This window comes from Dasypus novemcinctus, chromosome 19, assembly GCF_030445035.2.
Source record: "Dasypus novemcinctus isolate mDasNov1 chromosome 19, mDasNov1.1.hap2, whole genome shotgun sequence".
NCBI lineage: Eukaryota > Metazoa > Chordata > Mammalia > Cingulata > Dasypodidae > Dasypus > Dasypus novemcinctus.
In genome coordinates, this window is record NC_080691.1 from 39088889 (window position 1) to 39115908 (window position 27020).

General features: G+C 39.3%; 1 protein-coding gene across 5 annotated transcripts in view; it reads left to right on the forward strand.

The window, feature by feature from the left end:
• The window catches only part of HORMAD2 (HORMA domain containing 2), a 103829-nt gene extending 81282 nt beyond the window's left edge, over positions 1-22547 (forward strand). For all 5 annotated transcript variants that reach the window (XM_058281638.2, XM_058281640.2, XM_058281637.2 and 2 more), the window contains one exon: positions 22076-22547. In XM_058281638.2, the coding sequence (XP_058137621.1) occupies positions 22076-22180 (105 nt within the window). In that variant the 3' untranslated portion in view covers positions 22181-22547. The remainder of the gene's footprint in view (positions 1-22075) is intronic.
• Positions 22548-27020: the final 4473 nt, after the last annotated feature.

Below are 27020 nucleotides of genomic sequence, written 5' to 3' on the forward strand. Positions count from 1 at the left end.
TTCACTTTTGCCCTCATGCAGTTTATGTAATACACAGCAACCAGAGTCATCTTTTAAAGATGTCATTCTCTTTATGTCACCTCACTTTCCATGGCCTTCAAGGCCATATCTGTTTTGCCCTAACCCACGGCTCCAACCCTAGCTCCTGCTAATTTCCGTTTCCCTCATCTCCAACTTCTCTGGCTTTTCTGTTTCCAGAGCAAGCCAAACTTATTGATACCTCACTTACACAGAGACACATTTCAAAATAATCACTAGTTAGGTTTAAAATAATAAATATCTTCAGTTTCAACAATATTTGAAACTTTTCAACAATATATAAAACTTTATATTATATCAAGAAAATGTATAGTCTTTTTCTAAAAATCAGTACTTCGGATAAATTTATTTTTATTTTGAAACAATCTTAAACTTATAGAAAGGTTGTAAGTACAGCACAAATAATGTTTTTTTCTGAACCTTGCCTCATCACCCCTGAATATTATAGTATGCAATTCCTAGAAACAAGGACATTTTCTTCCATAATCAAAATATGATCATCAAAATTGGGAAAATAACTTTGATACATTTCTGCCTTCTAATCCTCAGACCTCATTCAAGTTTTGCCAGTTGTCCCAGTAATGTCCTTTATAGAAAAAGGATTCAGGTAAGAATCATGTGTTGTATTTATTTGTCAAATTTCTTTAGCTTCCTTTAATTTGGAGTAGGTTCTCAGTCTTTCCTTGACTTTCAGGGCCTTGACCTCTTTTTTTTTTTTTTTAAAGATTTATTTATTTATTTCTCCCCAGTCCCTCCTTTGTCTGCTCTCTGTGTCCATTTGCTGTGCGTTCTTCTGTGTATACTTGTATTCTCATTAGGCGGCTCTGGGAACCAATCCTGGGACCTTCCAGAGTGGGAGAGAGGCGATCATTCTCTTGCAACACCTCAGCTCCCTGGTCTTCTGTGTCTCTTATTATCTCTCCTCTTTGTCTCTTTTTGTTGCTTAATCTTGCTGCTCCAGCTCTCCCCATGGGCCAGCACTCCTGCACAGGGCAGCACTCCACGTGGGGCAGCACTCCATGTGGGCCAGCTCACCACACAGGCCAGCTTGCCTTCACCAGGAGGTCCCGGGTATCGAATCCATTTGCTTCAGCCACATCCATGTCCCTTGACAATTTTTAATAGAACATTTGTAGAATGTCCTTCAATTTGAGTTTCTCTGAAGTTTCCTAATGATTAGTTTCAGGTTATGCATCTTTTACAAGAATTCCAGAGAAGTGAGGCTGAGTCCTCATTGTTTCCTATCAAGTAGTGCATGATTTTGATTTGTCCTGTAACTGATATTTATTTTAGCCACTTGATAAAAGTGGTGTCTGCCAGGTTTCTCTACTGTAAAGTTACTCTTTTTCTCTTTGTAATTACTAAGTCGTTTGTAGAGAAATACTTTAAATCTATGTAAATTATCCTGTTCCTCATCAAACTTCCCATTCATCATTCATTTATACTAGTATAGACTCATGATTCCCTATTTTATCCATTACTCCATTTCTTTTGATGCTTATATTGTCTCATTTTTCCAGTGGGAGCCCCTTCAAACTGGTTCCTGTGTCCTTTGATATGTTTCCCTAATTCTCTGAGTACTTCCTTACATTCTGGCACAGAAGACTGTTCCAGACTCATCTTGTATTTTTCCTGCCCCAATCCTGGAGTCAGCCATTTCTCCAAGGACTCCTGGTTCTTTTAGTGATTCCATTTAGTAGCCATAAGGTGGGCTTTATCCTGGATAGAGCTAGAGAATGTGTGTATATATACACACACACACACACACACACATTTATATGTACAGACACATAAACATCTATATTTATTTCAGTCATGCTGATATTGCCGATTCCAATCCAACATTATAGCAGTTATTCTAGTTTTCTCACTTTCCATATTTGTAATTTCTTTATCCATCAGAGACACCATTTATCCTTATCATATTTAGTTACTTGATCAGTCCCCTAGAATGTAATCAGTCTCCCAGCCTCACTACCTCCCCCCACCCCCCCACCCCCCCCACACAAATCCACCTCACTCCTCTAGGGCTCCTCATCAGATTGCATTCTCACTTGCTTGAACTTTGACATGCTAACCCGGACCTTTTCTCCAGGTCGATGCCCCCTCACCTTGCTCAAGCTCTGACACCCCTACAGATAGCCCACACTCGTCATACCTTGCTCACTCCATTTGAGTTCTGATTCGTCACACCAGGCCTTTCTTCCATATGGATGCCCTCCTCACCCATCTCAGCCTTTGACACCCTACCATGTGGAGGCATAACTTGCTTTGTCACACTCAACAATGATTTTAGGACTGAATTGTTCAGGAAAGGAAGAACTGGAGTCTATATTTTGTTTAGAAAATGTTTCTAGTTAGTGTAGATTTGACTGCAGTTGAGAAAGCTATAAATTTCTGTTCCTTTCCCCTAATCAGCATATATTATCAGCGTCAATCAGTCTGAAATACCATAGCAATCTGTGGACAAAAGTCAAAATCACTTCTGAAAGAGCAATGTAGAAGCAAAACATCCAGATAAAAGAGCAATAATTCCTTGACATTTTTTCTTCTTTAGTTCAAATATTCTGATGTTATAGACATAGCCTCAGAATCACTATTGAACACTAATTAGTATGGTAAGTTTGTAAATATAACATTTTGAAGATAGTGGGTTCTGATGCCTGAGGTCCTTGCAACTTTATCTGTTAAAACCAAGAAATGCAAATACTTAGTCACAGTAACACTATTACCAATTATACCACAAGACTTTGCAAGGCAATGTCTGTGTTGAATTGCTTGTCTCTTTAAATTTTAGAAATAAAACCACACAAGATCTCCCTTGACAGCCTTTTCACAGACATGAAGTATTGATGAAGAGTCAGGATATTGCCACCATTAAAAAGACTGTAATTCCTAGAGACCACAGCTTTCCCAGAGCAAAAAACAAAGAAAACAACAACAATGAAAACCAACCAAGTTTGCCTCCAAATCCTTCCAGGATATAAACCAACCATTCCAAGAAGTAGTTTTCTCATTCCTAGTCTTATTCCAAATTTTCTTTATCTGAGGCAAATTTAGCTTTCTTCTAAATCAAGGTATGAAATGTCTGGACTTTTGTTTAATTCTAAGCCAAAACACTCCATAACTCCCATTGCATTCCTTGGAAGCCCTAAATGCCACCGAAGTGCTCTTTTGGCCACCTTCCATTCCCTTAAGTCAAGTACTCTACGTCTCATTCCCCTTGGAGACCATGAAAAGACCTGTGCGAGGACTCTGACCAGGTGGGTGAGATTAGATTTACAGTCCACCTACAAGGACCCTAACAAGACTCTGTCTGTGGTTGTAAGAGCACATTTTACATAACTGCTGATGACCTCATGAGTCAAAGAAACCAGGTCTCACATTTTGGACTGAGCCTAAATATTAATACTACTTTATATTTATGTAGTGTCTTTTTTCCAAGGAACTCCAACCTCTTTACAGACATTATGTCATGAATCCTCAAAGCATTGCTGTTTGGTACATGGCAAATATTATTATCGCCCTCCCCCCTTTTTTTTTTACTGTGATGGAAAGTTGCAAGTCAGTGATGGAACTCAGCCCCCCTGCTTCTCAGTCAATGCACTATACCATGAAAAAATCCATGATTAGTTTTTCAAGTTTATTCATTGCTTCTTGGGTGGGATTTGAGAGGATGGTTCAGTTTGTATGAATTTCAGTTTTTAGATCTCTAGCTTCTAGGCTTCTCTTTTCCTTCTTCATTGTAAGTTAAGCATTTTCAAGCATAGCTTGTTTAGTTAGTTGTGGGATACTGTAGAAATTTATAGTGCATTTGTGGGAACACTAGAAATTTGTAGTTGAAATATGAAGTGAAACACATTGTTATTGAATATGTAATCTCACCACTCAGAGGTCCTTATACTTCTCATACTCCAAAATAAGTTAGATTTTTTTTTCTGTATTTTTATCCCTATGCCAGCTCAGGGCACATTTTCCCTATAACAACTGCATACTCGGCAAAAATCAGGTAATATTCAACTAGATACAACCAATTTGTATTGAGTCACTAATATGTACCAGATATTGTTCCAAATACGTTCAAATATACTATCGTATCTTATAAATGTAATAGTCCATGAGAACCTTCTATATTTAAGTCCAGTATGAGTGGAAACACTTTCCTAGAGAAGTCAAGAAAAAAAGAGGCACTAATAGATATATGGTTTCAGCTGCTATATCCCAAAAAAGAGCTCCCTCAATTAACTCTAATTCCCTGGAAATCCCCAGAATAAATACCTCCACGAAAAGGGAAAATGTGGGTAAATTTGAAAAACCACCACAAATTAACTCAATGCACATAAAGTAAAACAAAACAAAACAAAACAAAAAACAACTTAAAAGATTGGTTTCTGTGTAGTCAATGATTACTGCAAAGCACAGAAAGGAGAATAAAACATAGCCATTATTTAACAATGACAAATATTTCTAGATTTCCTTTGGTTAGACACTTCCTAATTAGGAATAGTAGAATCAGCCATTAAGAACTACAATGGAATAACTTTTAAAAATTCACAGATATCAGAGTTTCACTTCTCATATTTTTTATTCTTTTATATAACCCACTGTCATACTGTTTTCTAACTTGGTGGACATCTGCACTTTGCTGAACTAGATAATGGCAGTGAAATGAGAAATACTGGGGGGGAGTAAGAAACACTCTTCTTCTAAAGCAAGGAGAAACTTTTTCAACTTTTGATCATTAAATTCCAAAAACCTCAGAGTAATAACGTGCCAGATGCTCTGCAACATTAATACTATTTCTTCTGCTCTCTGGCCCAGCAAGATTTGAAATAGCTCTGCATTTCTAAATAAATAGTGTTTAATTTGAAACTGAGCAGCCCTACCACATCATGGAAAATCTTTATAGTTTGGAAAATATGTATAGTTCATTATACTTTAGGTATATAATCCAGCCATATTCTGTAGCACTGCTGTTTATACTCAACAACTTTGGGTGTTTGAGAAAATATTAAGGCATACCCTGGATCCCAAGTAAAATTTAATGGATGGGAAATTTAGAAAATGTTAGTCAAAAAAACGGATATTGGCCCTATCAGGTTTGCCATGCATGGCAATGCTGGTTGTGTACTGCACAATTCCAAGGATACATAAAACAAGACAACAATGTGAATGGTGCCTCCTGGAGTTGAGCAATACTTGCAGCTCTGATTTTAACTTATTAGTAAAGCTTTTTAAAATGCTCGTTTTTATTCTCTGATTCACAGCTGAAGACTAGTTGTGAGCTGTAATAGACCTTTTATTATGATTTTTTATGCTTTTTGAATGTGCAAAGTTCTTAATTTTTTCTTCTCCATATTGGTTCCAAAAGACATCCCTATTGACTGAGCTTTAGCACACTGGTCTGGTCTTCTTCCGGCTCTAGCTTTTCATGAGTCAGGGAAAATGTGTGCACTCTTGAGAAGAAGAAGCTGGTCAGACATATACATCCCGCCCTGGGCTAATTTATGAAGTCCCTCTCCCATTTTCCTTCTCCTTATTGATTCATAGAGCATACTGCTTGTACCCTAATTTAGCCCTTACTTCATCTTACCTATGTTGGATGTTGATTAGAGTTGGTTGTTTACATGTCTGTCTCCTTCACTACATTAAAACACTCTGCTTCTCATCCTGCCATCCTGCTGCCCACCTCATCACCACAGCACTTAATACCTGGAATCTTCTGCTTTTCTGACCCTTCTCCTCTATGCTTCTACTCTCTCATTCTTTTATGTTTCCTTTAATCGGAGGGGAAATAGGTGGCATCTGGATGTGGAGAATAATTGGAAGCAATAGGAAAAAAGCACATCTCCATATGTGACCAAGAGCGGCCCTGCAGGTAGGCCAGTTACTTGGTCACAATATTCTACTTCCTCATTGTTTTAGTTTGCTGAAAGCTGCTGGGATCAATGTACCAGAAATGGGTTAACTTTTATAATAGGATTTATTAGTTTAAAAGCTTACAGTTCAGAGGCTGAGAAAAATGCCTAAATCAAGGCATCAAGCAAAGCTTTCTCCCCAAAGGTTGGCTGCTGGCTATCTGGACTCCTGCCAAGACACAATGGCAGCTCTACCAGTCCTGCCTTCTTCAGGCTTGCTTTCTCCCCAAACTCAGCTGTGGGCAAGCAGGCACATAGTGAAATCTGCTTGTCTCTCCCTTTTCCTCCCACCCTCGTTGCTAGTTCTGCTTTGGGCTGCTCCATCTGTGACTTCTCTCTCTCCCTTGTGCATTAACTTCAACTACTGGAGGTTTATTTCTGTCACTGCTGCTTTTTTCTGTTTCTCTGTATGTTTCTTCTGTTTATAAAGGACTCTGGTGAGAGGATTAAGATCCACGCTGGGTCATGCAATCTAATCAAAGGCCCTTAACTGAAGTAATTTAATCAAACCCTCCCACCTACAATAGGTTTATATGCATAAGAATGAATTAGCTCTAAGGACATGATTTTCAGGGATCCACCCAGCTTCAAGGTATCACACTTATCTACTCTTACTGTGACCAGGACTGGTCTAGCTTTAGTAAAACAACTTGAAAAGAGTGACATAAATTTTAGAGCAGTTTAGGTTTTAGCAGTTCAAGTTTAGTGAAGATTTCAAAATGAAACAGAACAGTTTCTGGAAGAATATATAAGAAACTGGTAACAGTGGTTGGTTTCTGGGAGGAAATTGGGTGGCTCCAGATTGGCAAGGAGAGTCTTACTGTATACCTTTATTTAACATGTTGAATGTCATACTATGTGGATATATTATTAGCTATTGAAGTTAATAACTAAAACCAAAAAATGAAGCAGACAAATAACTAGATTTCAATTTTAACTAAGTAGAAAGGTTCAAGTTTATTAAAAAATAAAAGTAGATTGGAAAGAGAGGTATGATTATTTTTATTTTTGTGTTAGAAATCTTGAAATGTGTCATTGTTTGCTGGAAAAAAGTAATGTAAAAATTAAGTTTAGATGTCTGCTCTTCATATAAAACTTATGCCTACTCTAAACACCCAACTACTTCTTTTGAAGGGTTTTCTTTTTCTCTTTAAGTGAACTTAGGGCCAACTTAAAGTTGAAAATCTGACTTCTTGGTGAGTGTATCTTACCACTCTGCCTCCACTTTGTATGAGGACGTTTTTAGGAGATGCAGAAGTTCCTAAATGTCATCTGTTTCACTCTCTTCTTCTTGCCAGCAAGAGTAAGCAGTTATGAGCTGAGTTTTGGATATCACATTAATAGAGATTTTCCATCTCAGTCAGTCTTCATATCAGAGTGGTCTTTTTCTGTATTTTTTTCTGGGACCTATCTCTACAGTCATTTCTGTACTTACAGTTATTCTTTGTTCCTTTCAACAGCCGCTAACACACTAACTATATAGAGACTCGGAGTCAAGCAAATGACCTACATAGCAAGTTTGTGAGAAGCAGGGTATCACATTTCCAATTCTGTGTCTGTTATCTGTTCATCTATTTTTTGAAGAATCAGCAAACCTATGTCAAGTTTAGTACATCTGTTAATAATAACACCATTATGTCATTGCCTGTAGGTTTCCTCCATACATGCCACAAACCAAGATACGACTTTTTAATTTTTATAATTATTTCAAGTATGCGCTTGAGTGTATTTTTATGTTTTGTGTGTCTACCTTTAACTACAACTGAATTTATAGTTAATTATACCACATTCGAAAGTGGGAAAGTAACTGACATTTTTCTATTGAAAAGCATCTAATAATATTTTATTTTATTTTAAAAGGTAAGTAAAGTTAACTTGAAGGTTTTTGAAAAATGTTATTACCTTTCCAGCTTGCAGGTAAAAATAGTTTCATATAAGGCTTTTATCACCTTTAAAATAAAGAGAACCAAAGAGATGCCAGTAAAAAATATCTTGCTTATAAACATAGCAAATAATAAAAGATATAATTTTAATATAATTAATAAATTAATGCATGGCTTTATATTTTTATTTAATTTTAATTATGCAAGTTACACATGAATATATTCTCACAGAAAATTCAAAAACTACCAGTAAGGATATTCCATACCTTTTACTTGTCATCCACACACATGCATGCACATACATACACACAAGATGTGCTGTCCAATACAGTAGTCACTAGACCCACATGTGGCTGTTGAGCAGTTTCTATGTGGCTAGTTCAAATTGAGATGTGCTATAAGTATAAAATACATACTAAATTGTGAAATGTAATTAAGAAAAAGAATAATATATATCAATAATTTTATATTGATTACATGTTGAAATGGAAATTTTTTGTATATTTGGTTACATAAACTATATTATTAAATTTTAATATCACTTGTTTTTACTTTTTAAATATGGCTATTAGAAATATAAAATTATATATGCGGCTTGCATTCTATGTCAGTTGGACAGCCCTATATATATATATACTTGATTTGCATAAATGGGATGATATTTTCTTTTCTGAAACTTCCTTTTTTCACTTAACCATATATCTTGGAGATTTTTTCCTATGCTTAGATCAACTTCATTGTTGCAGTATTAAAGTTTCCTAGTTTGTTTCAATTTTATGCTGTTAGAACATTTAATTTGTTTTTGCATTTTCCTTAGGAACAATGCTTTAGGTAATATCCTTGAGTATGACTCTTTGTGCTCATATGAGAACATTTCTCTCAGATAGGTACATAAGGGTCAGAAGATATGTGCAACTGAAATTTTATTAAATTCTCCCAGAGTGTCTAACATATGGATATGCAGTTGTCCCAGAACCAGTTATTGCAGAGACTATTCTTTCCCCAGTGAATGATCTTGGCATCCTTATTGAAAATCTGCTGGCCATAGCTGTGAGAGTTTATTTCTTCGACTCTCCATTCCATTCCATTGGTCTATATGTGTATTTATGCTGGTTCCACACTGTTATTACTATAGCTTTGTAGTAAGATTTCAAATTGGGATGTGAGAGTCCTCCAACTTTGTTCTTTTTCAGGATTGTTTCAGTTATTTGGGGTCCCTTGAAATTCAATGTCATGTTTTAATTACTCAAACTTTATAGTATGTTTTGATATCTGAAAGGGCAACACTTTTCTCCTCTTTTTTCTTCTTTTTCAATATATTCAAGGTTTTCTTAAATATTTTCCCTTCCATATGAATATTAGAATCAGCTTAACAAATTCCAAAAGACGTATTATTGGAATTTTTATTGGGATTGCATTGACTTAATAAATCTTGGGAAATATGCCAGTTTTACAATAAGTCTTTATATTTTGAGGACATGTTATTTCTAATTTTTATGTTCCTATTATTACCATAGTTCCTAGGAAATTTTCTGTTTACTTGGCCTTATCAAAGCAGTACCCAGATTGTCTTGATAGAACAGCTCTGACCAATAAAACTTTCAGTCATGACAGAAATGTTCTATGTCTATGATGTCTAATAGGTAGCACTTGCAGCATGTGGCTTTTGAACACTTAAAATGTGGTCATGTAACACAGGAATTGCATTTTAAATTTTATTTAATTTTGATTACTTTAAATTTTAATTTAAATGGCCACATGTAGCTGGTAACCACTGTGTTGGTCAGTGCAACTTAAGAATATATAAATAACTGTGTAACTGAACACTTTTGTAGGTAGAAGAGGCCTAATAATTCAATTAACTTCATTTCCCTTAGGAAAAGAATTGATACTTTCTGTGTGAAAGACATTGTGCAAGGCACTGAAAAGAGACTAAAGCTCATAATATTAATACAAATGAATTCTTAAAAAACATAAAAGCTGGGGGAAGCAGCTGCGGCTCAATCAGTTGGGCTCCTATCTACCTTATGGGAGGCAATCAGGGTTCTTGTCCCAGGGCCGCCTTGTGAAGGCAGGTTTGCCTGAACACTGCGGAGAGCCACCCAGCCTACAAGCATGGTGGAGAGCCGACTCAGCAAGGTGACGCAACAAAAAAAAGGAGACAAGCAAAAACACAGGAGAGTGCGCAGTGACTGGACACAGAGAGCAGACAGCAAGCAAGCCACAAGGGGGAAGGGGATATAAAATAAATAAATAGAGACACAGAAGAATGCACAGTGAATGGACACAGAGAGCAGACAGCACGTAAAAAGCCACAAGGGGGGGAATTTTTTTAAAAAGTTAAAACAAACAAACAAACATAAAAGCCGGTCCTGGGTAAGGGACAAACTCTTAAAAATAAATAATCTGTCCTAAAAATACAATTACAAAAAATGTGCTGTGATGGGAAACGGACTTTGGCCCAGTGGTTAGGGCGTCCGTCTACCATATGGGAGGTCCGCGGTTCAAACCCCGGGCCTCCTTGACCCGTGTGGAGCTGGCCCATGCGCAGTGCTGATGCGCGCAAGGAGTGCCGTGCTACACAGGGTGTCCCCCGCGTGGGGGAGCCCCACGCGCAAGGAGTGCGCCCGTGAGGAAAGCCGCCCAGCGCGAAAAGAAAGTGCAGCCTGCCCAGGAATGGCACCGCCCACACTTCCCGTGCCGCTGACGACAACGGAAGCGGACAAAGAAACAAGATGCAGCAAATAGACACCAAGAACAGACAACCAGGGGACGGGGGGAAATTAAATAAATAAATAAATCTTTAAAAAAAAAAAAATGTGCTGTGAGGTTCATTTTTTTTAAAAAGTTCATATTAGGTTAAAGGAATAGGAAAGGCTTTGTGGATAGATAATATTGGAGATTAGCTTTGAAGGAATTATTTTAAATTTAAAAGACAGTAGTGGAGGGAAACAGTTGTGGCTCAACTGATAGAGTGTCCACCTACCATATAGAGGGTCCAGGGTTCAATCCCCAGGGCCTCCTGACCCATGTGGTAAGCTGGCCCATGCACAGTGCTGCTATGTGCAAGGAGTGCCATGCCATGCCGTGCAGGGGTTCCCCCTGCGTAGGGGAGCCCCACATGCAAGGAATGCACCCCACAAGGAGAGCCGCCCTGCACAAGAAAAGTGCAGCCTGCCCAGGAGTGGTGCCACACACACAGCTGATGCAGCAAGATGACGCAACAAAGCGAGACACAGATTCCTGGTGCTGCTGACAAGAATACAAGAGGACACAGAAGAACACACAGTGAATGGACACAGAGAGCAGACAAAGGGGGGGAAGGTGAGAGAAATAAAATAAATCTTAAAAAAATAATAAAATAAAAGACAGTAGTGGAAGAGTTCCATTTTAGGATATGTGGGCAAAATTGGAGAGAAAGAATGAGGCATGTTTGGGGAAGAGCAACTATTTTAGATCTCTGTGGCTGCCATACATATTAATAAAGCATACAATTCATATAAGAAGTATACAATTTGGTATAATCATAGAGTTGTGCATTCATTATCTCAATCATCATTAGAACATTGTCATTATTTCAATAATAAATAAAAACCAAACAAATAAGAAAATTCTTCACCTCTCGGTCTCTCTATTCTTCCCCTGCTGTACATAGCTGCTTTTTCTGGCTTTTCTTGCACGATTATTAATTTATTTATTAAGCAGTTTTCCTGAGATATAGTCATATACCATATGATCTATCCAAAATATATAATCAATGGCTTTTAGTTTAATCACAATGTTGTGCATTCATCACCACAATGCCATAATGATTTACCACAAACTTGGTATTTTTTTTTTTTAAGATTTATTTCTCCCCCCTGGTTCCCTCCCTGCCCTGTGTCCATTTGCTGTGTGCTCTTCTGTGTCTGCTTTTATTCTCATTAGGCAGCTCTGGGAACCGATCCTGAAACCTTTTGGAGTGGGAGAGAGGCAATTACCCTTGCACCACCTCAACTCTGTGTTCTGCTACGTCTTCTTGTTTTCTCTCCTCTGTGTCTCTTGTTGTGTCATCTTGCTGCGCCACTCTCAGTGTCAGCCGGCACTCCTGCACTGTGTGACATTCCCATGCAAGGGGGCACTCCTGCACGGGGTGGCATTCCAGCATAGGCTGGCACTCCTCATGGCCAGCTCCCTGCGTGGGCCAGCTTGCCCTCACCAGGAGGCCCTGGGCATCAAACCCTGGACCTCCTATACGGTAGACAGGAGCCCAATTGGTTGAGCCACATCTGTTTCCCCAGACTTGGTATTTTAAAGCAACAGATATTTATTCTCTCACATTTCTGGAGACTAGAAGTCTGAAAATAGTATCACTGAGCTGAAATCAAGGTGTCAGCAGGGCCATACTCCCCTTCTGAGGCCCTAGGGGAGAATCATTCCTTTTTCTCTTCTAACTTCTGCCTGCATTCCTTGATCTCTGCTTCCGTAGTCATATTGCTTTCTAATCTACAATCTTCCTCTGTGATTGCCTTTAGAGCCTCCCTGAATAATCCAGTGTTATCTCCCCATCTCAAGGTCCGTAATCACATCTGCAAAAACTCTTTATTTTTTTAAAATTTTGCCAGTTAAGGTAATATTCACAGGTTCCAGTGATAAGGCTGGGGACATCTTTTGGGGGCCCAGTTTTCAGTTTCCTAGCATACGGATCCAGTTTGGCTGTAGGAATGTAACCACCACCAGTCACTGAATGACTTGCACAAGTGAGACATTGTACCAGGTGCTCTTTCTGTGCTATGCCATTGACTCATTATGTAACTCTGGTAGGCATTGGGAGATGATAGGAATCTAAGGTGACTACATCTTCCACCTTTGATGACTAGGAAATGGTGATTAACAAAAATTGAGAAGTCTTGAGGAAAAATTGATTACAAAGGGAAAGCAATGATTTTGGTTTAGGCTATGTTTAGTTTGAGATCCTGGTAGGCTAAACCCAGATAGAAGCCTTTGAACCCTATTTCCAGTGGCCTCTCCTCCAATTTCCTACCTTTATTTTCCCCTCTGGGCTGAAGAAGCAAATTGCAAGGAGCACTAAATTTGAAATCAGGAGAACTGGGTTCAAGACATCCACTTGATTGGGTTGAAGAAGCCAACTGCAAGGAGTACTAAATTTGAAATCAGGAGACCTGGGTTCAAGACATCCACTTACTAAATATGGTCAAGTCATTTCACTTATCTGAACTTCAGTTGCCAGAGCTGCGGAAAGGGAATAAAATCACCTTCCCTGACCTCATACAACTACTGTGAGGAATAAATGAGATAACATATATTATGTTCTTTTTTTTTTTTTAAGATTTATTTTTATTCTTTCCCCTTCCCCCATCCCAGTTGTCTGTTCTCTGTGTCCATTCACTGTGTGTTCTGTGTCAACTTTTATTCTTGTCAGTGGCACCAAAAATCTGTGTCTCTTTTTGTTGCACCATCTTGCTGCATCAGCTCTCCGTGTGTGCAGCACCACTCCTGACCAGGCTGAACTTTCTTTTGCGCTGGGCGACTCTCCTTTCGGGGCACACTCCTTGCACATGGGGCTCTCCCCTATGTGGGGGACACCCCAGTGTGGCACGGCACTCCTTGTGCACATCAGCACTGAGCATGGGTCAGCTCCACACGGGTCAAGGAGGCCCTGGATTTGAACTGTGTACCTCCCATGTGGTAGGTGGATTCTCTATCCTTCGAGCCAAGTCCGCTTCCCTATATTATGCTCTTAGCACAGCACATGGTCTATTGTAGCATTCAGATGTATGTGTAAAATAAAGGAGCAAATTTTTAAATATATCTACCATAAGTATTTTAATCTGGAAGTGATATATCTTAAAATTATCTGGTTCCTAAGCAATAGGTAGCATAATTTTTACAAGTGTATTATTTATTCAGCTCCCTTTCTCATTGTCCAAAAGGGTATTCCATATTTTCACCACTTAAGAGTCTTAAGTACCATACAACCCTACCCCACTGGGCTCTACCTTCTTCAGCAGATGACCTAAAACTCTACTCATAGAAATAATTAAGGCCATCAAGTATGAATCATTCAACTTCTTGTCCCCATATTTAAAAATTTACCTATAACTGTAACTCACTTTTACCTTCTTCCTGCCAGACCTCAGAAGAACAAATATCCCTTCTTTTGTGCAAAATGAGTACTTTTTCTATATTATTCTTGATGTAGTTTCCTCCATCCTGAGCTCAAGGTAACATAGTCAGTGCCTTGCTGGGCATTTTCATTTGGATATCTCATCTCCAATTCAGAATCTTGTAAACAGAAACCTTTGTTTCTCCATTCATCCTTCCTACCATTTTCCCACCACCTACCCCTTCAGACTCCTTTGTTTCTCATCTTAATCAATGGCATTATCAGAAACTTGGGTAATTTTTGTCCTTTTTTCTGCTTTCCTTTACCATCCCTGTATCCATTCCAGTTAATGATTATCATGTTAGGGCTCAGTTTCAGGTGTCCATTCAATCTCCTTAGCCTCTATCCTACTAGTTCTCCCCTCTCTAATCTCACTACTGCTCTTTTCTTGCCTGGATTGTTTCTGCAGTAGCCTCCTAACTCTCCTCATTGCTTCTTCTCTCACTCCTCTCCATCCATCCTTCACACTGCTGCTTGGGATCTTTCTAAAACAAATCTCTTCTTAGAACCCTTCAGTGGCACTGCATTAAGGGTAAAATCCACTCTTCAGTGAATGACATTGTCTGACCCCCCACAACCCCACATCCTTCCTGTTAGTCCTACAGAATTATACTCAGTTCCCTAGAAGTATTCTACTTTATACTCCTGGACCTTGTGCTCCTTCTGCCTACAGTGTTCTCTTTGCCACCCCATTCCTTAATGCCTGGTGAATGTCTGTTCATTTTATCCAACTCTGTTCAAGCTTTGCATCCTCTTTGAAGCGTTGCCAGGCCTCCCCAGGAAGAATAAATAAGATCTCTTTTGAGCCCCTGCTGTAGCCTATACATGACTCTATCATTTTTTCTATTACCCTTTTGTTTTGAGAACATGAAGGTAGGGAGAATTGATATAATAAGTTTTTTTTTTAAGGAATATTGTCTTTTTTCAAAGATTTTATTTTTTTCTCCCTGCTCTCCCCACCACCCCAGTTGTTTGCACTTGCTGTCTGCTCTCTGTGTCCATTCATTGTATGCTCATCTTCTTTTGGGAAAGCACCAGGAGCCAAACCTGGGACCTCTCATGTGGGAGGGAAGCGCCCAATGGTTTGAGCCACTTCTGCTCCCCGCTTGTTGTGTCTCTCATTGTGTTTCCTCATTGTGTCTTTTCATTGCGTCTTCTCATTGCATCATCTTGTTTCATCAGCTCACTGTGCCAGCCTGTTGTGTTAGCTTGCTGTTTTGCTTGTCTTCTTTAGGAGGCACCAGGATCTGAACCTGGGACCTCCCATGTGGTAGGTGGACACCCAACTGCTTGAGCCACATCTACTTCCCTGATTTAATAACTTTTGAAGACAAATGGAACTATCTGGCTGTTACCCTAAGGAGAATACACATTAACCTAAACAGAGATAGCCATGGCCCAGAACTATAAAAGTACAGAAAACCAAGAAATGAAATGAATGGACAAACCCTTCATAAATCCCAATAAAGCATGTGACACTTCCCAACATATCAGAGAGCTTGCAGTTCCCCTGGAGTTGAAGTGTTCTCTTCAAGCATTTGTTGTCTTACTGTTCATTCATCACAATGCTATGTCTTTGTTAATGTAGGCTACATTTATGCTAATAGCATTTATTTTATAATCTCTGTTGATCTCCTTTTCATTGTGCCAAAAGAGAAATATTAAGGGAAAGGAATCAAAAGCAATATCAGTGCTATAATTTACATATAGCCCTCTTAGAACCATAAAATTCCTTGATCTGGGAACTACCAAATCCAAAATTCCAGTTTTAGGATTTGGATATAAATCTATACTGGTGAGGACTGGGTTTTCTTTTTAAAGAGAAAAAATTTTGTCAGATCTGATCTGACAAATAATTATGAAGGAAGCAAAATCCTCTGTACTCTGACCCCAGGCACACACAGTATTCACAATATTTGCTGGTTGTCTGAGTCTGGCCCCTTCCCTCTCTGATACCCTCATGGTTCCTCAAGCAGGCCCATCTTGTAATACAAAGCAAGTACTGTACCCGACTGCTTTTTCTGTATGGCAACTTATCTTTCCTCTTTCCAAAGCCTATGAGGCCCTGCTGTCAACAAGCTGCCATTTGCAGACCATTTGATAAGCTAATTTACACTAACATCAGTTTCAACAGGGGTTGGAGACATACCACCTAACCCTAAAAGTCAGTCTAATGAACCTTTCTCATTGTCCCTGTACCTTCAGTTCTTTTCATGATTCAGTGTCTTTAAACATGCTAAACCTTCTGCCTAGAATGACCTTCACAACCCCCACCACTACCACTTCTAGTCTGGTTAACTCCTACTCATCCCTCAAAACCCAGATCAAAGTCCCCTCTTCTGCTAACAAGGCTTCTCTGAATTCAGCTGGCTGAACTGGTAACTCTCTCAACTTTTATAAAACTTTGTGAACTTGCTGTCTCAATTTCTTTTTCTTGTAAGTACTCTCCCAACTGACTTCAAGGTGACCAGCCCCAGCAATGCAATTAACCCAGTATCTTCCATGTGGCTAAATCAGGCAGACATATTTCAGTTCTAATCCTCCTTGACCTCTCAGCAACATTTAATGCTACTGACCACCACCACCACACACACAAACACCCCTTTCCCCCCTCCCCCGCCCACTCTTGTCTTAAAATCCTTTTCCCTTGGCTTTCTTGATATGATAGTCTGCTAGTCTTCTTTTAACTCTCTGCCTCTTTTTCTCAGTCTCCTTTGTTGGTTCATCCTACATCTAATTTCTAAATGTTGAAGTTCCTTAAGGCTATGTCCTGGCCCTTTTCCATTCTCATGCTCTGATCTCTCAGTAAGCAAACTCATTCACACCCACCATATTCATTAGCCTCCATATGCTGATGACTCTCAAATATCCAACTCAGATTTCCTGAGCTCCAGACTTCCATATACAGCCATCTATTCAACATATCCAGTTGTGGGTTTCACAGGCTCTCCAAACTCCCAGATTCAAAACTCCAATTGTTCTCTACCTGACAGAACAGCACATTCCTCCCCTCAGTTAGCAAACCAGAAACTAGGAGTTATTACTGACCCACCTCTCTTTCCTTTACCACCATATCCAATTGAGTATCCTTCTGACTTTCCCTGCTAGGTATTTTTCTCACTGTAGACTTCTCTCTATCTCTACTGCCACCTGAGTTATCACCTGGCTACTACAATAGTATGCATGACTGATTAATATCCTGCATCCACATTTACATTTCTACATTTCTACACTGCAAGCAGAGTGCTCTTTGAAAATTCATTCATTCATTCATTCATTCATCAAAAATATGTTTTGAGCTCCTACTATATACAAAGTACTTGCTAGATGTTGGTGATACAAATGTAACCAAAGCAGTCATGTTTCTGACATCCTGAAACTCTGTTAATAGTATATGATTGGGGACCTAATTTAATTGGAATGGAGTTAAGAAAGTTCCTGTGAGGAAATAAATTTTCATCTGAGATTTGAAGAATGGGTAGGAATTAACTAGGCAAAGAGGAAGGCTGGTGGAGAGGAAAGAGCATCTTAAGTAGAAGAAACATCCTATACAGAGTACCAGAATCAGAAGGAAGCAAGGTATAAGACAACTGAGAGGGCAGTGAATGGGAAAGTAGAGGAGACGAAACTGGCAATGCCAGGCACAGCAAGGCCCTCTGAGGTCGTGACTCTTCTCAGGGGATCTAGGAGACACCTTAAACTGCCTGCCACAGTGCATAACTGTGTGAAGAGAGGAGTGCACATTTTCCTGAGGAGAGCACATAACTTTCATTAGGGTCTTACAGCCAGTTTATAACCTCTCTCCCCAAAAAATGTGAAAAATCACTACAGGTATATGAAAAGCCAAGGTAAGGACTTATCCACAAGGCAGAGATTTTGGCTTTGTTCACTGTTGTATCCCAAGCACCTAGAACAGTGCTATGTGCATAGTTGGCACTCAATAAATAGCTGCTGAATGAAAGAATTTGTCTATTATGTCATTATATTATATTGCATTATATTGTAATGTGCTTAATGCCACTCCCTAACAAGATTCAATCCTTGAAAACGACTATGTCATTCATCTTTTTATTACTAGAGATATGGTATTAGTGCCCAGCACAGTGCCTGGCCTAAAATGAGTTTCAACATGCATTCATTCATTCAGCCAATAATTAATGAGCACCTTCTAATTGTCAAGAACTAGAAATACAAAGGTGATTAAGATATTGTCAGTAACCTCAAGGAGTTTACACTATGAGAAGACTGGTTAGTGGGTCTGATAATGCCATGTAGTAAGTGCTCCAAAGGGATGAAAACAGAACACAGCTCTCAGGGTTTCAGGGAAGGCCAGCAGGGAGAAGAAACACTGAGGCTGACCTGGACCAGGCAAAAGAGGGAGAAGCAGAGTATGGGTGGACATGACAGGCAAAGGCCAGAGGGGAGTAAGCAGGGCCCATTTGCAGAACTGCAAGGGGTTAAGTAAGTCTGGGACATGATGAAGCCACAGAGATGGGCCAGGGCCAAAGGAGTTTAGACTTCTTCTTGAGGACAATGGGGTTGTCACCATTAATGGATGAATGACTAGCAAATAGTGATGTGGTCAGATTTGCACACAAGACTATGTAGGCTCCAGAGTGGACAATGGATTAGCAGCATGGTCATGGGGAGAATGGGGACCTTGTAATTGGGAGAGATGATGTTAGCCTGTACTAAAGTAGAGGCAGTGAGGATAGAGAGTAGATGGATTTGAGAACACTCTTAAAATGGATTTAGATGGATTTAGATAGATTTGAAAGCATTTTAAAAATGAATGAAGGAATAAATGATAGAGTCATTAAAATAAGGGACTCTTCCTGTGCTGTGCAAGTACTGCTGACCAAGTCACCTGGCTCTCCTATTTGTGCATACGGAAAAGCCTGCTCTTTGGCTTCTCAATATGTTACCAAACCAAAAATGGAAAGTAGGGAAATTTCATACAGCAGAAAGCATGTCTTCAGGGCTTTTTCCAGACATATCATATATGCAGATATTCTATTCCTGAGGCTTTGTTGGCAAATGGATCATGTAGTCTTCTGTTAGTCTGTATATAAGAAACATTTTAAAAGCTATCCACAGGCCAGAGGAATAGAGTATGGATTAGAGTAGACTTACTGATATTCTACTATGGAACTATTGTGATTACTAATGAAAGAAATTGTAGCATTGCTGTGGAGAAAGTGGCCACAGTAGATGCTGAGGATAGGGAGAGGGAACAAGAGATAAGATGTGGGGGTATTTTCAGGACTTGGAGTTGTCCTGGGTGGTACTGCAGGGACAGATGCTGGACATTGTATGTCCTGCCATGGCCCACTGGGTGGACTGAGGGAGAGTGTTTACAATGTAAACCACTATCGATGTGGTGCAGCAGTGCTCCAAAATGTATTCACCAAATGCAATGAATGTGCCATGATGATGAAAGAGGTTGTTGATGTGGGAGGAGTCAGGTAAGGGGGGTGGGGGGGTATATGGGGACCTCGTATTTTTTTAACGTAACATTTTTTTAAAAAGAAGGAAAAACTATATTTAAAAAATAAAATATAAAGTGCATTAGAAATCACTTGATTCTAGTTATCTGATGTTGCTCAAATCATTCAAATAATCTGTCTAGCCTGTTGTGATTGTGGCCAGTTGCTTGGCAGCTTTGGCATTACATATGCAATCTCAGCTGGTTGTAGTATACCTGAACAATATTTGTCAAATGTTCCTTTGCAGGGATAAATTAGTTGGCTTCTATAGTTCATATAGATTATTTGTCTGCATTAGGAAAAATTGCCTGACTAATGTAGTATTTGCTTTGAACCCACTGTTTTCTATAAACCATTGAGAGTTCCCATGCCTCATTGCCTTGAGACTGTATACATTATTAAAGATTTTTTACTAACTTACTACAATAAAATTACAGTTCTGCAACTTGTAATAAAACTCTGATTTGCTGAATAATAGAAGAAAAAGAGAACAAAACTATTAAACTATCAAGTCAATTTGTTGTTCAAAAATTTATACAACTATCTTCTTCCCAGTGAACACAGATTTGATAGAAGTGAGGAGAGGATAACTTTATTTGAATGGAAAGCATGTCCAAGCATCGCTTTTACACAAGCTTAATTTTACCAAGTACTTTTTCTTATCACCAAACTGTAAAAAAGTCATCTCATAGATAAAGAAGTTTGGTTTTGTGCTTTGGGTTTTTATGTTGCTATTTCCTTTCCTTTAGAGCAAGCCATTTCAAACTTTTGTTTGATAAGCATCTCCATTTATTTTCTCCAAGTTTTACTGTTCTAAATAGTCTCTATCTTGGTTAAATCAAAGGGAATTTGTGGTTCCTAAGATCAGGAATTAAACTGCTTTATAAACCTACAAGATATATTAGTTGTTGTTTTTTTTAAGATTTATTTGTTTGTTTGTTTGTTTATTTCTCTCCCCTTCCTCCCCACCCTGGTTGTCTGTTCTCTGTGTCTATTTGGTGCATCTTCCTCTTTGTCCGCTTCTGTTGTTGTCAGCGGCACAGGAATCTGTGTTTCTTTTTGTTGTGTCATCTTGTTGTGTCAGCTCTCCGTGTGTGCGGCACCATTCCTGGACAGGCTGCACTTTCACACTGGGCTGCTCTCCTTACGGGGCGTACTCCTTGCGTGTGGGGCTCCCCTACATGGGGGACACCCCTGCGTGGCAGGGCACTCCTTGCGCGCATCAGCACTGAGCATGGGCCAGCTCCACACGGGTCAAGGAGGCCTGGGGTTTGAACCGCAGACCTCCCATGTGGTAGACAGACGCCCTAACCACTGGGCCAAGTCCGCCACCCTATATTAGTTCTTAAATTAGCCATTTTATACCCATTCTTTGGTTTTAAATGGTACTTAGAAGCTTTATTGACATTCCCACTATTTTGTAGTGACAACATATCAATATTCATAATATCCTGTACCTGTAACAACAACAAAATCATAAAGTTGATGACTACTAGATATTCTGATAAGTCTTGCTTTAAAATATATCTTATTCCATTCTCCTACCCAAGAAAAAATAAAGGACATGGAAAAAGCTTTCCTCTCATCTAATGGCTGGAAAATAGAAAAATGTCCTCTATGTGTTTCTTGAATTTATAGGGATTAGGGATGCCTGACCGATTATAATATACCAAATTGTTCACTCAATTAAGCAAAAATAAGTTCTAAAATCTTTACCAAAAGTTGTCCTGGATAGTGCTTCACAGACAATTACGGGACACTGTAGATCCCCCCAGGGCCCACTGGATGGAACGTGAGAGAGTCTGGGCTATGATGTGGACCATTGACTATGGGGTGCAGTGATGCTCAGAGATGAACTTACCAGGTGCAATGGATGTATCACGATGATGGGAGAGAGTGTTGCTGTGGGGGGAGTGGGGGGCGGGGGCGGTGGGGTTGAATGGGACCTCATATATATTTTTTTAATGTAATTAAAAAATAATAATAATAATAAATAAATATTTAAAAAAAAATAAAATAAAATAAAATCTTTACCAAAGCTGAGCCCAATGGAGAAATACATATCCATGATGATTCACTAATCAAATTCCCTTTAATTGACAATATAGACTACTTTCCAATCAGAATGGCCATGGTCTGTCCTAATTCATTAATCTGAGCATATGATATTAATAGAAAAGGCAAGGCTGTCTATTTCTGCTAACTAAAATTGGGACTAAATGATAAATGCCTCTAAGGAAATCAGTTCCCCAAATCTGTTCTGAACCTTAATTGCTCCTTGTTGGCCCTATATCTTGTCAACCATTCCCTTAAATGCTGGATGTGCTGAATTCACTAGAGAGAGCCAGGAAACTGTCACTGAAGCTGGCTGCCTGCAGGGGAACTCAGCTCCTGAAACTTGGAATCCTAGACTCAGATACTGGCAGCAGGGCCTCTGTGCAGAGCCAAACCAGCCCACAGGGACACAGGTTTGGATCCGTTATACAGCTAGAGGGATTAATGCTTGGTCCACCTGTCTTGTATATGCCTTGTGTAGCTGTGGAATCCCTGCTGAACTGTACTTCTCTCTGGTGATTCTCATAGATTCAACGAATGGATTTTGTGTACAGTCAGCAAACTTTTGAGAGCTCCAAGAAGAGGAGGAAGGTCAGCGAACCAGTGAAAGTTTTCATCCCTGACAGAAAATGAAAGTTAGATGCCATCCCTGCATTTATTTTTAAGTGATTTTATTTTGCAACAAACGCGCATGAAGTATGTTAGTAGGAAAGTAAGTTCCTGTCGCCAAAACCTTTTCTTGAATTGTTGCTCAACTTATTTTAGTCAATTTACTAAATGCTAAATTGTTGGGGTGGACATGGGTTCAACTTTGCCACAAGGAAACAAGATCAACAGGGCTGCCTTGGGGTAGGATTTCTTCAAGACTGAGTTAGAAAGGAGACTCACATTATACTTGTAAAAGAACCACAGCAGTTATTTTGAAAAAAAAAAAAAAAAGCTGTTGTTCTCAAAGGAAAGATGGGTTTTCTTTGCATAATAAAACTCCGCAGGCATTAGACTACTGTGAAATGTTTTAACTTGTTGTAACCTGTGTACTGGAATCCCTCTATAGCTTCATTAGAATTCCCACAGAATTGCATGTTATGTGTGTGGTGGTGCTTATCCAGGTCTGATTTATGTGTTCACTTCAATCACGAGGTTGATCAGCTATGTGTTGGACCAAAATGTGCCCTCGCTGGAAATTTCCTTAAATCTGGCCCAAAGTCCTGTTCTGCTGGCCAACCCAAGACAGGGAATATGCTGCAGCTTAAGAACCTGGCTCCTTTCTTAAGGCCGATGTTGAATGCTTCCCAACAAACACTTGGATTTGTCAGTCTGTAACATGCAGATTATGCTATTAGACTCCTTAATCTGGAAGAATTTTGATAGGTTTAATAACTAGTATTAGATGAATAATAAATGACTTAAAGTGTTATTTTTATTATTTATATAATATGGAATATTATTTCTATTACATGGAATTTAAATGGATAGCACCAATAAAATAAATGATGTTAAGTATATGCTTTATGGTTAAATAAAACCAAAATTCAGGCTATTTTTGTCCTTTTTTCACACCAGGAAAAACTGATTTATTTAGATCAATGTTTCTCAAAGTGGAGTGAGAACAGCCCCACCTGGAGTGCTTGTTAAAAAAGAGATTACTGGGCCTGCCTGAATTCTACTAAATCATAATCTTAGAGAACAAAGACCTGTGGAAAACTCCCCAGATTCTTATGCACACAAAAGATTGAGTACTGGGGACCCCTGACCCAGACTAAAAAGAAAATCTCTAGGGGCCAAATAGATTGATGTGCATTTTAGCAAACAGAAGGCTGTAGCAAAGCAACAGAGAAAAATCTAAGTGGGCTTGTCTTTCCAGCACCCTGTTCCCAGACACTCATCCATTTCTGACTGTCGATAGGTAGCCTGCAAACTGGGGTCTTAAATTGGGCTGTAAAACCAAGGCCTGCAGGGGAGGAGTATTTTCCTTTCTCCCAGGGTATTAAGTGTACTCACATAAGCTTGCTTTGCCCACTAAAAGGAGGAGGGGGAAAGGCATTGGGTTTATTATATCCTTGATAGATTTGTAGCCTGAGTCACTGAAATTTCTTTTAAGAGAATCACATAAAGAGATTAGCTGTCTAATATAGGGATTGGGTTTTATTTTGTGTCTTTCCAGAGGGTGAAAGCAACAGGTCAAGTTGGCTCAGTATAAGGAGGAGCTTTTTAACTCTGTTGTTAAAAATTTGTCACCCCTTACGAGGTAGTGAGTTTACCATCTCTGCAAGTGTTTGAATACAGAAGTGTTTTTTACAAAGACTCTGTGATGTGAGTCTTTGACTTTCAAATCAAATTATTTATATTAGTTATTATCGGGATTTCAAAAGGACCCATTTTGTTTAATAGGGGAATTAGCTCTCAATTTTTATTTGTAATATTCATAAACTTAGCCTGAGGTTGAGAGATTCTTTACATTGAGGTCTATAATCTGAATCTGTCTAGAAAAACTTCTATAACAATTTTATTGTCTTTATTAATACTCTCTCCCAATGAAACAGTCTTTTTCAATGCCAGTAGGTGGGATGGATATATATGGTACAGTATATGAGAGAGTCAGCAAAGAGAAGATGCTGGAGCCTGTGGCCTCAGCTGGGCACACAGGGAAAGAGATCAAGAGGTTTTGGTAACAGTGAAAATATGAACCTGCTGATTTTACACAGCATAACTCACATATGCAATCAGCTATCAAGATGGCAATGTATTCAGTTCTATTTACTGAAATATTTACTATGAGGAAAGAAACTTTTAGTCTCTTCATTTCTGTCCTTAATAGTAATGGAATGAATAAACACAAGTACATCAAGGAGCTGGAACATCAGTGAGAAGAATGAAAACTTTGACCACAGCAGGGAAGCCTGAGTTGCACTAGACTAGCCATTCCCTTACCCTGCGTTTGATTTATTGCTGTGATTACAAAGATTAGACAACGATAACCTGAAATCTGGGACGTTAAGTTAGAAGTTCTGCAGGGGAAATTTGAATTTGGGTGTTTGGGGTTTTTCTGTCTTTACAGATAATTGGTCTACCTGGAAGAGATGGGTTAGGTTTATGATTGCCCCAGCCTTTGAAGCCAGGCACCGAAACCACACCTTCATTTCCCTTTCTCAGCTCTCTTGGGTGGCTGGGTACTTTCATTCTCCAGCACACTGCTGCCGGGAAGAGGCTGGAAAAGTTCATCGGTGTCAAAACTGCATTCACACAAGTTCAAAATTTAGTTTATGTTTTTAAAATTCCACTAACCAGTAGAGCCAGTTTTCAGTTTACCTTAAAATTGTCAATTTTATGGTTTAAAACCTAACAGTACTGGATCTTTAGAGATCTCCAAAGAATAATAAAATAGTAAAAATAATTTTCAGTTATAATCATCATCCTTTAGAACAGGGGTTCTCAACCTTTTTTGTTCCATGGACCCCTTTGCCAGACAGGTGAAAGCCACCAACCCCTTACTAAGTCCACACTAAACGGTGTCTTATTTAATAAATACTTCACGCCCACACAAACACATCCCCACAAGAGTAATGCTTTTTTGAATTTCAATTCAAGCTCACCGACCCCTGGTTAAAAATCCTTTCTTTCTATTGGTTCCTTTGAGGGCTAAAGAGACCCATGGGAGTTATGGTCATGGCCGATGGGGTTAACTACCAGGGCAGATGGCCCCTCTTTGGAAATGGTGTTTATGTGTGATGAATCTGGACTCAGATGGGATCTCCCTTCATAAGACTTTCATGCTAATGTGCTGGAGGTGCAGTTAATGTTGGGGTTTAAGATATATTTAGGGGATTTGAATCTCTGGACTGACAATGTGATAGCCAGATCCTGAGCCTCAACAGACTCCAGCACCTACAATCTGATTTATTGGACTTACCACACTCAGCTAAGATGGAGGTGAAGAAGGACAACCACCACACCATGGAGCCTAGAGTGATTACAACTGAAAATGGGAGGATTGCATCCAGCATCCAGGTGGAATCTGAGCCTCCTCTTGACATAAAGGTGCAATGGACACAACCAATCCAGTGTCCACATAGAAGAGGTGGCATTGGATTGGGAAAAGTGGACATAATGGACAAAGGGTATGGGGAAAGGCAGGAAGAGATGAGAGGTGGAGGCATCTTCGGGACATGGAGCTGCCCTGGATGGTACTTCAGAGGTAATCACCGGACATTGTAAATCCTCACAGGGCCTACATGATGGAATAGAGGAGAGTATGGGCCATGATGTGAACCAATGTATATGAGGTGCAGAGGTGCCCAAAGATGTACTTACCAAATCCAATGGATGTGTCATGATGATGGGAACGAGTGTTGTTGGGGGGGGGGAGAGGGGGGGTGGGGGGGTGGGGTTGAATGGGACCTCACATATATATTTTTAATGTAATATTATTACAAAGTCAATAAAAAATAAAAAAATTAAAAAAAAAAAAAAAATCCTTTCTTTCGAAATTCACCACACTGTTCTTGTAAGAATTAAAGCAAGGTGATCCAAGCTGAATGATTTTAGATCTTCACACAAGTGAGAAAAGGCCCTTGTCCCAAATGTATACTCTTTAGAAAGTACTAGTTGTTTTGCTGTTATTGTTATAAGTAAAAGGTACTATTTAAATGTGATTTGTGTAATGAAGTGGAGACTTGATACACCGTTTTCAGTTTCTAAAAATAGATGAGGGCATCATTGAGGATACTATTGTTTTCTTAAAATAAAATAAAAAAAGCCTGTAATTAATGGGCCTTTTGGTTAAACAATGGTAAAGCCTAGATCCTATCAGGAAATGTAAAGACTTGCGGTACTAAGGAGCTAATCTGCTCTTACAATGTAAAAGGTCCACTTCCCCTTGGGTTGCGCTATCTCTCTGCAACTAGGGTTTTACCTTCTGAGAGTGTCAAAGTTGCTGAGACTGACTCTTACAGGAGAGATGTGCTCACAAGTACTCCTGGCTGAGAGAGAGAGAGCTCTTGTGCACTGGAGAGTATGTAGGCTGGTCCCTGCAACCTGACTTGAAGGTATATATGAGACTTACTTGGTAGGGAACTCTGGCAAAGGGCTTAGGTAGAGTTCTGGGAAAAATGCTGATCTATTCAACTCCAGGGTTTTTTGTTTTTGTTTTTCTTGTTATAATTCCATTATGTTATGACTGAGCCTTCAGTAAAGTCTTACTAAACATTTCAGTCTGGTCTTAACTGTGTAGTGGCGTCCAGAGGTACAAGGGTTTCCCTGGGGCAGAAGTGGAGAGAGGCAGGCTGGTTCAAACAGGCCGAAACATCCAGTCACCCTGGTGAAGTACGTGAGCAGTCGTTGGGACTCAACTACTCAGGGACAGAAACCTGGTATAAAAGGAGACTTTGTAAAGTTAAGGAAGTTGAGGGGTTGGGACCTTTGTCATTTGCTTCTGGAAGGAAAGCATGACTCCTGAAGGCTGGAGAAGTCTGGG